The following is a 13322-nucleotide window of genomic DNA, read 5'->3' as shown; positions in this document are numbered from 1 at the left end:
GACTTCTATAAGGTTCATGATACAAATGCAAAACATATTACTGAAGGACCAGAGGAAAAGCAGTATCTGTATGATCTTGACTACTGTTACCACAACCCCAGATTCTAAAACCATACCCATGGCATTCTATCTACAGGCTGACTCCACCTCTTATTAGGCTGAGAGATAAGGGTCCAAAGGTGTCTCAATAACTTCAATTTCTTTTATTTAGAAAGTCAGTCATATTCAAAGGAAAATTTTTCAGTTACCGTTTGAATGATCTTGGGATTTTAAACACATCCTTGATAGAAGTTAGAGAGTACACAGAAAAAGGAACAACTGAAGGATGGCAAAAGGATTTTTTCAGGTACATCCAGGGAACTACCTAACTAATGCTAAGTGCTTTATAAAGCATAATTTCAGGTGGGTCCCTCCAGCCAGCCACTTCGGGAGACTTCTTTAAGGAGACTGCCATACGGTACACTGGTCCCGAGTGAATAGTGCACCTGATGTATTAGAAAAGTCTTCCTACGGCAGGAGGGACCATGGTTTACATTGTCTTATAAACTGAAGTACTACACAAACTCTTCTGAATGTACCAATACACATACACAAAGATTAAAATGATTAATCAACATGAATACAAGAAGAGCATTCAGAGATGCAGTAAAACAGAATGCATCCATCTTTGCATGACTGTTCCAAACATCCAGAATAAACACAGAAAAAGTAAAAGGTGTGTGAAAGGGGGGAGATGTATGAGAAAGAAAGAAAGAAAGGTGCAGTATATTGGACATAGAAGGAAGTTTATTTTAATCAGTCCTGCAAGCACAATAATTTTCAAACATGCAGTTTTCACCCTACTTCTTGTACAAGGAACAAAGTCTACTGGGAACAGTCTCAATAGCAGCCTTCCCTCAGTATTTTACTAGCGTTCAATATAATTGAACAACTGCCTAAGAACATAAACTACCCCAAAAACAATTACAACTGATCTTATAGGAAGAAAGAAATGTCACATATTCAAGGGAAATATGATTCAAATTTACCACATATCAATAATATTTATCAAGTAACAGTATAGAATAGGATTTCACTGAACTACATTAAGTATTTTATCTGAAAAGTATGAATCAGGAAAAAAAAAGGAATTACTTGTCTTTAAACGAATTTCTTACTTGCATTGCCAGATACACCTCCATTCTCCAAGTCCAACATCTGTTCTTTCAGTATTGTCATTGTCAGAAGGGTTTTCCAAAGGAGCATTGGACCAAAGCTGAAGACAACTGGAACCAGTTAAAAGGCGAGTGCCTAAGACAAATATTTATAATAATATAAAACAAGTAGCAAAATACAGACTTCCATAAAGATAGAGAAAAAAACACTTTTGCAAAGCTGAAATTGCAGAACAAAATATGCCAGAAATTATCTTAACGTCTTTTCTATAGCAAAGTTATTATAAAAGCAGTGTGCCTTTTACACATTCCCCTACATGGATATACATTGGGTCAATCCTGCAAGAAGATACTCTCATATATTGTAAGACTATCTACAGTTCAATTAGTGAAAATCAATCAAATTTGCAAAGCAGTTATTCTCTGAAAGAAACACCTAGAGCTACTGTGGATATCCCTCTTTCACCACAAATACTTACCATTTAAGCCATATTTTTAAACATTAGATACTGCTGAGATTAGGGTAATCGAGTAACACCATACAGATGCACCAAATATTTGGGCTCTCCTATAACAAGTGACAAAAGGTAGATTTCACTCCACTTAGCTATTCTCTATCATGCTAGGACAAAACAAAAATCTTCTCCTGGACCCCAAAGAAATTTAAATAAAAAATGAGTTGCAGTATCAAATAGTTACGTGTTTCTTTTCTTCTATTCTCACCTGTGGGATCCCACGTTAGATTATGTGCTATGGCTTCCAGGAAGATTTGAGCATTCTTCTGCCACTGATAATGTAACGTCTGAAATTTTAAGTATTTACAAACATTAGCATTAAAATGCTTCCTTCCCCTCCCTTCCCCTTTTATAATAGAAATAGTACATCTTCACTGTGCTCTCCAACTTTTACGAAGGATGTGTTTAAAAATACATTACTGCTTATCTAATAAAAATGGATCCATTCTGATTTTTAAACAAAATAGCTTTCCATTAATCTGACCATACAAATAGAAGTTTCTAACTTCTTATTTTAAAAATATAGCTGGAAAAAAATTCAGTACATAAAATCATCATCAGAATCTGAGATTTTTTTAAAGGGAAGTCTGATTTTATTTTTGGAAAAAATAAAAAGATATTTCAAAAATGAAATACACTAAATGCACCTGGTGTTTGATATCAGTCGTATTGTTAAATTAAAGGATTTCAATAAGATCAAGGTAACATGTATGATACTTCCCTGCTGGTTTTTTTAATATACAACTGGACAGTCAACTATCTTCAGATTTTGCGTCATTACTTCATTCACTAGAACAAGCTGAGGATTTAATTCACAAAATATTTATCTGGTCTGTCTTCATAATAGGTTGCAGAGTTTTGATGCTCTGAATTATAAAAGAAACTGAAATAATTACTGGAAATAATATTAAGAGCCAACAGATTTTTTTTCTTAATTCACAAAGACAAACATTTTTAAAGTAACCATCCCCCACTCCAAAAATATCAAACCAATAGATGTGAAAGTTAAAATATAACCACTAAATCTTTCAGAAGTGTGGTAGAAAACACTAAGAAGTACCTGCAGATAAGTACCTAAATGAAGTATTTCTGAAACTGGTTGGGGTTTTTTTGTTTGTTTTTTAGATGCTGAACATTCTAGTAAATGGAAGACACTCTTACAACAACCTATATATGCTGGAAATTATTGCATACAGGTTAACTGCAAGAATGAAGTAACAGAATATTTCTTCAATCATAAATATATGAAAGCAAATCATGGGTGGAGAGTCCTTCCTCTATTGCTTACATTTACTACACTAACTTCGAAGTTTCAAGATAAGTGCAGTGTTTACTGGTATAGAAAAACATTCATGATGGATTCAACTGCTCAATGATCAAAAAAGAGAGCAGTACTTCTAAAAACTTCATATGAGCATAGGAAGTCACATTTTACTTTGTGACTTTTATTCCACTGCTTTCCAGTGGTATAAAATATTTTTTTTATTCAATACCAGCTATTTAATTAATATATAAAATACCACTGGTTTACAGGTACACCAGGAACCACATGACTGAGCTGGTTAGTATAAAGAAGGGAATCCACTATACGGCCATGTAAACAATTTATTAATACAAATGGAGAGACCAAACTGCTGAAGAGGGAGACAGAAGCTCCTTGAGCAATTGCTGTCAAAACCCTCATATCGTCAAACTGACTTTAATTAGACTCTAATGCTTCTAATGATAAGAGTAATCTTCTCCATGTAAGAAGCATGGTTAAATAATTTGCTCTATATCATATTATTAGCCAGAAATTAAGATTCTGGCTGCTAATTCACTAAACTACTGTCACTGAAACTAAGCCATGCTACCAAGAGAATAAATATAGTTCTTATTTACCATTATAACACTGAAGTATAAGCATCCAGTCACATATTCTAAAAAAGCCATAGGCTTTTTGAAACTATTACAGATTTGACGGGGAGCATGCAGTTTCATAAACCAAAGTTAAATTAAGAATTGTAAAACACATCAGGACATAAAGGCTACACAGGATGGTTCAAAAAGGAATTCCTAGTGTAATGGCTATACTCTTTGGAGTTCGGGGGCGTGCAGGTCTTTTTGGGTTCTGGAATATTTCAGTTATGAATTGTAGGGTTAGATAAATCAGTAATATGAAGCATTATAGTAAAACCTATTTCTTTTAAAACTATTTCAAATAACATGTCTCTGCCCTCCTCCTACCATTTTCACTTCCCAAGGACCGCCTTATCTCTCAATTTTATTCTAGCATTAAAAGAAGACACCAAAGAAATCTTCAACTTCAAAGCAAACCAGAAAAATGAGTCAGGCTTTATAACTGAGTAAATGAATTAATGAGTGATGGATTACTTACATTATGATGGATGCTGTTCTGCTTCAAGAGGCTAACTGGCTCAAAGATACAAATCACATTTCCATAAGAAGCTGCAATCTAAAGCAATTTATATTTATATGTACATAAACACACACAGAAGCAGCAAACTATAGAACAAACAAGAATAAAATGCAAATTGTTGATTCTACTTTTAACCCTCCTTGTAGATAAATTTGAAGCTCAGACCCATATTCCCCTTCAATAACAGAAAAACAACATCTAGCAAAAATCATGAAGCAAATGTTGACAATACTAAAAATACAATTCTTTATTTACACATTAGTCCTGATGAACTACTGAAAATACAGGTGGAGATTTTTTTTTTTTTTTAAATCAGATTTATTATCAATATTCTTTGATAATATTGGGGTAAACGCGCCAAGGAGTCTGCTGAGTTCACATTCTCAGAAATGGAACCAACATCGGTTCAGGGTACTTTTGTGGACTTCCCCGGCATGAGAACATGCTACATTATAAAAAGTTAATTCAAAAGACTCGAGCTACACAAGCTAAACACCCAATGCAGACAACTGCAAAATAGAAGAACTACTAAATGATAACATAAAGTATTTCCAAAAAACCTGCAGTATGGTCAGCTTTAATTGGTATTTCAAAGTCTTATTCCGTCAGTGGTATTAGCCACCCCAAACTTGCATAAAGAGAAAATTAAGAGCATTTTATCTCAAGATATCTATATAAAAGCAAGCTTAAAAGACTTGCTAAGAAGAGCCAAAACAAGCCAAAGGTATTAAAGACCTCAGGCAGAGAGACTGAGAGAGTCGTCATAATTGCCGTTTTAGGCAATGTTGCCTAAAACTACTCTGAAATACAGATTTACAAAAATGAAGGAGTTTGCACAGGTCATGCATAACGGACATCCTGCATGCTTGATGTTAAAAGAAGCACATCTACAGTTCCGATATGCTGTAATAGTAAATTTCCTACTTCTGTGAAATTCTGGCTCAGAAAATATTCACAGTTTAACAACATTAAAAAAAGTCAGTGTCACTTCATAAAATACATTTTGATTTCAGTATCAGCCCTAACAGCTTTAAGGAAAAAAAAAAGGCACTAAACTGTAATACCTAAGTTGTTAATACTATTTACAGATCTGTTAATTACAGATGTACATGATCTGTAAAAATGTACAGATGTACAGATCTGTACAGGTCCTAAAATCCATAAATCTGTAGCTTGAAGAGAAACCCTCTGCATTAAAAAGGACAGTTAAATAAATGTCTGTCACACTAACAACCTAAACATCAGCCTGACCCAAAAATGCCAAGAATAATTTTGTCACAGTTGCAAAATGCCTGAAGAAAATTTTTCCTTACATCTCAGACTAATATTTGCCCTTTCTAATTCTCTTTAACTACCTCACTTACTCTTTTTATTCTCGTAATTCCACTCCACACCCCAACAGCAAGAAGTGTATATACTCTCATATTGATTAGGTTTTTCCTCTCTTTTCTCCCCAAGTGTGGACAGTTCTTCCATTTTTTATTGTTTAGTGGGTTTTTAAGATAAGCTAACATAAGCACACCAAAATGCTAAACGGTGTCCAGAGCAACTGTTACCCCCTGAAAGTTTCCACAGGCTTCCACAATGATACAGCCACTCAGACTAGTCCTCACTGTGCAGCATACCACCAACAAGAATAGTGCAAATTTGTGTGCTGAAGAATTTCCCGAACTACCACAATCACCCAGACATCAACCAAATGTATATTGTAGTCCCAAGTCCTGTTATTAGAAATAAGATGTGCAGAGAAGCCTTACTGAGTTGTAAGAGAGAGGTTACAGTCATTCCTAATGACGGACAGTGGTAGTGAGTGCACCCTCAGCAAGTTTGCAGAGGACACCGAGATGAGCGGTGCAGCTGATTCGCTAGACGGAAGGGATGCCAACCAGAGGGACCTTGACAAGATTGAAGAGTGGGCCCATGCAAACCTCATGAAGTTCAACAAGGCCAAGTGCAAGGTCCTGGACCTTGAGCAATCCCCAGTATCAATACAGACTAGGGGAACGAATGGATTGAGAGCAGCCCTGCGGAGAAGGATTTGGGTGTACCGGTGGACGAAAAATTGAACACGAGCTGGCAATGTGCGCTTGCAGCCCAGGAAGCCAATCGCATCCTGGGCTGCATAAAAAGAACGGTGGCCAGCAGGGCGAGGGAGGCGACTCTCCCGCTCTAGTGAAACCCCATCTGGAGTACTACATTCAGCTGTGGTGTCCCCAGCACCAGAAAGACACAGACTTGTTAGAGCAGGTCCAGAGGAGGGCCACAAAAACAGTCAGAGGTATGGAACACCTCTCCTATGAGAAAAGGCTGAGAGTGTTGGGCTTGTTCAGCCTGGAGAAGAAAAGGCTCTGGGGAGACCTTATTGCAGCCTTTCAATACTTAAAGGGGACTTACAAGAAAGATGGAGAAAGACTTTTTACTAAGGCCTGTAGCGACAGGACAAGGGGTAATGGTTTTAAACTAAAAGAGGGTAGATTTAGACTAGATGTAAGGAAGACATTTTTTACGATGAGCATGGTGAGACACTGGCACAGGTTGCCCAGAGAGGTTGTAGATGCCCCATCCCTGGAAACATTCAAGGTCAGGTTGGACGGGGCTCTGAGCAACCTGATCTAGTGACAGATGTCCCTACCTACGACGAGGAGGGGTTGGGCTAGATCATCTTTAAAGGTCCCTTCCAACCCGAACCATTCTGTAACTATAATTCTTGCAGCACCATATAAGAATAAAGCATCAGTCCTTGGGGCAACAACTTTGTTCACCCTCATCACTTTGTCCAAAGTCGGAATATAACGAGCAACACCAGGTTCTCGTTCTATAAAGTTTTAGTATAATCCAAATAGTTTCTTGATACACTTACGTTATTCTCCACCAGGCCTGCATATTGCATAGAAGCCCTCAATATTTTTCTCATTCATCAAAAGGTCTGTAACTCATACTAAGTTACATTATCACTCACTACCAAACAGCAGAAAATAAAACAATCACAGTTTCTTTGAAAAGAACCCACAGACTGCCTACTAAAACACAAGCAAAAAAACCCCTAGTTTTTTTTACCCTAGTATAGTTCATGAAATTATAAACCCTGGATTCAAAACTGAGCTTTCATACTCAAAATAATTAGCAGTTCTACTGATGAAAAAAAGTTCTTATTTGAAAATGTCTTATTTAACAAACTTACTGGTTTTACTCACCAATTTTCTGCAGGTACCCTATTAGCACGTAAACTAAATGAAATTTTTAATCAGTACTGTGCTGGTTTTGACTGGGATAGAGTTAGTTTTCTTCATAGTACCTAGTATGGGGCTTTGTTTTGGATTTGTGCTGAAAACAGTGTTCATAACACAGGGATGTTTTAGCTACTGCTGAGCAGTGCTCACAGAGTCAAGGCCTTTTCTGCTTCTCACACCACCCCACCAGCCAGTAGGCTGGGGGTGCACAAGAAGTTGGAAGGGGACACAGCCAGGACAGCTGACCCCAACTGACCAAAGGGATATTCCATACCATATGACGTCAGGTTCAGAATATAAAGCTGGGGGAAGAAGGCAGGAGGGGACGTTCAGAGTGATGGCGTTTGTCTTCCCAAGTCACCGTTACGCGTGATGGAGCCCTGCTTTCCTGGAGGTGCCTGAATACCTGCCTGCTGATGGGAAGTAGGGAATGAATTCCTTGTTTTGCTTTGCTTGTGTGCGCGGCTTTTGCTTTACCTATTAAACTGTCTTTATCTCAACCCATGTTTTCTCACTTTTATCCTTCCGATTCTCTCCCCCATCCCATTGGGGAGGAGTGAGCGAGCGGCTGTGTGGGGCTTAGTTGCTGGCTGGGGTTAAACCACAACAAATACCTACATTTTTCTTTGACATCAGTACAATAGTTTGTTCCATAAAGAAAACACTTCATATACATTTTAACGCTGCAGTCATGACACAAACAACTTTGATTAAACATTTCAAATGACCTCAAGCTAGGACCATCTTCTTGTACCCTGTTAGATAATCGTCCAAGCCAAACCACAAAAACAATTAAAGTTTTATCAGGTTGTCATTAAAAGTTCTGGCCTTAATTCTTATGTTCACTAGAGGAAGTGAAAAGAGGCTTGTAGCTTACATTCTGTGGGAGAAGATCAATCACTGTACCCACTTACAAATAAATTGTTGATTACCAAGTTGCCTACAATCAGAGGCAAGACACTGGATTCAGTAGCCTAAGATTAAATTGTCCTGTTTGTGAAAATAGTCCTTGCAAATCCATGGGAGGCTTTTTAAAAAAAAGTTTATATACATACATGTACAAACATGTAAATATAAACTGATATATACATACTTTCTTGGGATGATTAAAAAATCTCATCCATTTTTTTCTCCTCATCTCATTCGTGGAGACAGAAAATTAAGTTTATCTCCAAAACTAGACTAGGAAGAGAAAAGATGGTGCCATGTTCCCCCGACCCTTCAAAGCCAAGGGAGAAGTGGGTCATACATGAACTTCTAAACTGTAGCTTCACAAGACACTAGCTTCCCAATAAACTAGAATTATATTTAGGGGGCAAGAATGGAGAAAAATTTTAACTCATTACTTTCGTAACTAGAAAGTAACTCTTTTACAAACCAATTCTGTCATCCAAAGGGAGAATGACGGACATTCTTCAGAGAGAGTAAAGGCCAGCTACTATGGAGAAAATACTTGATAGCAGTTCTCCATAAAGTAAAACATTAAAAAGGTACATAATTCGTAATCTACAAATTACAACTGGATGCTTTCTAGAAAGGTTCAAAATTGCAGCCTAAATAAGCTGCATTTGCATTCTGCTTCTTCCTATAGATTTTAAACAACAAAGAATAATCTGGAATAAACTGAGGAGAAATCTATGTGTCAGTACTGATGAAGAAGCTGTAAGAAGAAATTCCATCATTGCAACAGTGAACTGGAAATGTATTGATCAGTCTGGTCAGTAAGTAGATTCCTAGCCATTCACTGCTTAGTATTTCAGCACTCTGCAAATACATCTAGTCTAATTACTAACAGCAAACAATGCCAATTTACAGAATCAAAATGACCACATAGGTCTACTTCAGAAACGAAAAAACTGTAAAGCTTAGTAAGCTTGATCGTTTGATGTATTCATATGTGTTAATTTACAATTCAAGGACAGTTTGTCATTTAAATGCATACAGAACTGCTATCGTGCAATCAAGATGACCTTGGAAATTTGCAGAAAAATTTTGTAAGATTAAAATTTTGTAAGATACAAGATCTGCATGTGTATTTCACCATCTGTTAATATAAGGCCAGTGAACTCAAAACAACTTTCTAGTTAACAGCAGCCAATGGAGAAACACATGCAGTCTTTACGACTACGAGGTACAAGAGACACAGAGGAGAACATTTCCTTATTTTCATTTATGTGCCTTCACTATCATTGCAAGATTTCATCACTCAAATTAAAAAGCAGGAAGAGAGAGTGGCTGGGGATCATCTTCATAGACTCCACATGTAAACATGAACTGGTTTCTATGCAGAGGTCTAGGCTCAAGATGGACACCAGAATCTAACCAAAGCTCTCATCAACTCATAAGGCTTACAGTGATGTGCAAAAGGCTCACGTTCTCTCCTCACTAGGACAGGCTCAAAGAAAGCAACAACGTAAAAAAAGTCTCTTAGATGAGCCAATATGTTCCCAGACATAGCTCCTACTGAACTGGTGAATAGCTTAACGACACTATGACATCCCAATGAATAGAGTTACCTGGTTATTTGTTTTTTACTGTGACAGAACAATTAAGAAAGACCTCTGTAAAAAGAACTTGAAACCTAACAGTGTCTAAAATACAACATTTCTGATTCAGTTTACCTACATAAGAAAAAGAAAAGCTGAGAATTCAAGAACGTAAAACCCTGCTCAAGAGCAATTTTAAGCCTTTATGAATTGCTTGAAAGGGATGTCTTTTTTCTGGATGACCTGAAAGTGATCTGCTGCCAGCCACTAACATGCAAAAGCATGTCGATGACATGCCCGATAATGTGAAGCCATAGTGAATAAATTACCTTTGCTTCCACCTTACTCATCTTTTAGTGAAATTCTTGCTGTTCCTCTATGCAGCCCTGTGCATACCTGTACCTTCCTGTGCAGCCCTACATATCTTCTACAATCTCATATCTATGGTTACTATTTCACATTCACTGTGCTGCCTACCATAAATAAAGACATGAAGCACTCAGCCATTTTACTATTAACTCTTCGGTATTTGCTTTAACTTGCAAGTATCCACACTCGTGAGAAGATGCTTAACGTGACACTGCTAGAAAATTATTAGAAACGCTGCTCTACATACCTTCCCCTGTTGCATTGAACAGTCCACACATCCCACCTGAATGTTTCCATGTTTTGCTCCAGGGATTATCTGTAATCTTTCAAAGTCAGTCCCCAATACCACAATATCACATCCTGATGCATATGCCTAAAAAACAAAAAAGAAACAAGAATTAAGTAAAGCTTTAGCTATTTACAGCATGTCAGTGAACTATGAAACAGCATAGTCCACGTATCCTATCCATGTGTAACACTAAAGACTGAAGTACAGAGGTACTTGCAGAGATCAAACAGACATCTACATTTTAAATCAAGCAACAGAAGTGGCTAATTACTCTTCCTCCATGCTTAGAGGTGCATCACAACACTTGCATAACACGCAAACAGTGGTTCAAGATAGAAAAGACAAAAAAGGTGGAGTTATGAAAACATCTCAGAGAAAAGAAAAAGCATGAAGAACAAACTTCATGCAAAGTTGGAGAAAGTAGTATTTCCTAGACTGGAGACAGAGGCATTTAAAAATAATTTTTTAAAAAGGGGAAACAGAACTGAGGTGCTAAAATGGTACAAAGTGTTTAGTAAAGAATTTAGTAAAGGGAAAATTGAAAAGAGTAACAGAATGAAGCTTAGTTATACGAAAAGCAAAGCTGTGCTTTCAGACTTGCTGAGTCCCCTGTTACTTGCATTCCACGGATTTATACTGTCACTAAGTAATTTGATATATCTAACACACATTCACAGAACCAGCTGATTAAGTACTGTAATGTCTGAGTCAAAATTTCATCCTATCTTTATGCAAGTTTTGTTAGAAACTGACCACAGATTAAAATGGAGATAAAGATTAAACGCTGGAGAAACTTGTGGAAACAACAGTGAGCAGAATCATCCAATAAGCATAAGAGTATAGCATTCAAGGATGAAAGTCCTAGAACAAGGAATGCGCATCCATTAAAAAGGTAGAGACAGGAAGCCAGCAACAAAATTAAAAGCACGAAAAATAGTATTCTGTTAGAGAGCAAGAGAACGATAAAAGGGCCAAAAATGCCATTTTAGTTGGCCATAAGATTCAAGCACAGAACAGTCTCACAAAAACTGCAGATGAAAGATTTCTGTATACTGACATAAATGATCGTGCCTTACAACTAACCCTACTAATTTCTAGTAAATAAATTAAAACCACTTCTGCCTTGAAAAAAAGCATGAAAAATTGAACGCTAGTTTTACAAATTTGAAATCTGATGATAATGTTTTCAGGTGTTTCACATGAAAGAACACTTTTAGCCAAGCCTGACCTAGACTACCATACTGTTACATACATTAAAATAAAGAATATGGAGATTTAGGTCCAAAGACAATTTTCTGCGCAGAGGGTTCAGTGACATTTCACAAAACAATCTTACCCAGAAAACTGCAATCACCATTCTCAGCCAATATTGTTACTACTTTCCAACTAGCAGACCACCAGCCACCCTTAAAATAACCTGATAATTGAAAATGCTGTCTAGAATGCTTCTGCAGACTAAATATAGCCATATATTTATCTATGATCATTTATTATTGGTCAGGTTTTTGAGCCCCTTCCTGTCCTGTCCCCTCTTCAGCTTCAAGAGGTTCAAGCAGTGTAATTCCTCCTGTCAAAAGAGCAGCATTTATTACAAACTGACATATTAAACCACAGGCTCCAAAGCACTCTAATTTAAAACTCATGCCAAAAGTGGAGATTGAGTACTATTTTTTGTTCAAATGTTCAAGTGATTATTTTGATACTGCAATGACATGAACTTTGGACCTGTTCCTCACAGCACATTTTTTTCTTTAGTTAAAAACTAAATCACATCTGGTGACTCACTGATTAAGTCCTTAGTCCACTGGGCAAAAGTTATTCAGAAGTACCATATATACAATTTTTCCCAAAACCATTCTGTGGAATTTAGTGTTTCATATGGCGGCAATTTTGAGAAAAAAGAAAGTGCTTCACTTTAAAGAGATAACATGGCTTTATTAAAAATGTCTTTAAAAAACTGAAGTGCTAAAGACTGTATGAAGTCACCTGCTCTTCTGTATGCCCTTCTAGGCCTCATCAGCACTTTATAGACTTACTAGATTTCTCCCATCTGGTTCTCTCCATTTCTAGCTTCACAGGCAAGCCTGAGGTCACATAGCATCACAATACTACAACATTTCCACCATGGTGATCAAGAACTAGCATATACAGTAACACATACCATTAGCAGCAATCCTGAAGTTCATAAACTTACCATTTTAATGGGATCAAGAACTCTACGAGTTTTAACATAGAAAAAAAAAGTCCTGAGTACCCCTGGCATTTTGAACTGGAAGAACTCTAAAGTAACTATCAAACACTACACACTGGAAGCTTTAGGAACTGGTATATTCATCAATATATCAGGAAGAAGGACTTAAAACAGTGTCAGAACTCAGGCTATCATCCCCTGCTAACCCGGGCTGTGCTGGACAGCAGTAGCTTAAAGAGGTATGCAAACATCCTAGACTTGCCATTTCCTGAAAATGTCCCCTGTATGAATATAAATTCTTGTCCAACAGCTATAGCTCCTCCTCCCTTTTGCTATGTTTAAACATGGCTATTATTTTAAGCTAATACTCATTTCTTGCCCAACTTCATATGCTGTGTGTTTAAAAAAAAAAGTTCGTCAAATCGGGGATGAACTTTCTGAAGCAAAGTTGGGGAACATCATCTCATCCTAGCAGTTCTCAGCTCTAACAATTAATTCTAAGTGCACTCGTAAGAATCCAGACCAGGGTGGGGATGACAGGAGTGCTGTGGTGGCTTGACCCTGGCTAGATGTCAGGTGCCCACCAAAGCCACGCTATCACTCCCCTCCTCAGCTGGACAGGGAAGAGAAAATATAACGAAAGGCTGAGATAAGGACAGGGAGAGATCA

General features: G+C 37.2%; 1 protein-coding gene across 2 annotated transcripts in view; it reads right to left on the bottom strand.

Annotated features, from left to right (window-relative positions):
- The window catches only part of DMXL1 (Dmx-like 1), a 71765-nt gene extending 61225 nt beyond the window's left edge, over positions 1 to 10540 (bottom strand). For both annotated transcript variants that reach the window (XM_009580069.1, XM_009580070.1), the window contains exons 1-4: positions 10421 to 10540; positions 4047 to 4124; positions 1878 to 1956; positions 1158 to 1290 (exon numbers count right to left, since the gene is read on the bottom strand). In XM_009580069.1, the coding sequence (XP_009578364.1) occupies positions 1158 to 1290; positions 1878 to 1956; positions 4047 to 4124; positions 10421 to 10435 (305 nt within the window). In that variant the 5' untranslated portion in view covers positions 10436 to 10540. The remainder of the gene's footprint in view (positions 1 to 1157; positions 1291 to 1877; positions 1957 to 4046; positions 4125 to 10420) is intronic.
- Between the last annotated feature and the right edge of the window lie 2782 nt (positions 10541 to 13322).

This window comes from Fulmarus glacialis, unplaced genomic scaffold, assembly GCF_000690835.1.
Source record: "Fulmarus glacialis isolate BGI_N327 unplaced genomic scaffold, ASM69083v1 scaffold2106, whole genome shotgun sequence".
NCBI lineage: Eukaryota > Metazoa > Chordata > Aves > Procellariiformes > Procellariidae > Fulmarus > Fulmarus glacialis.
The sequence above is the reverse complement of the archived record's forward strand: the minus strand, read 5'-3'. Positions and strand labels throughout refer to the sequence as shown.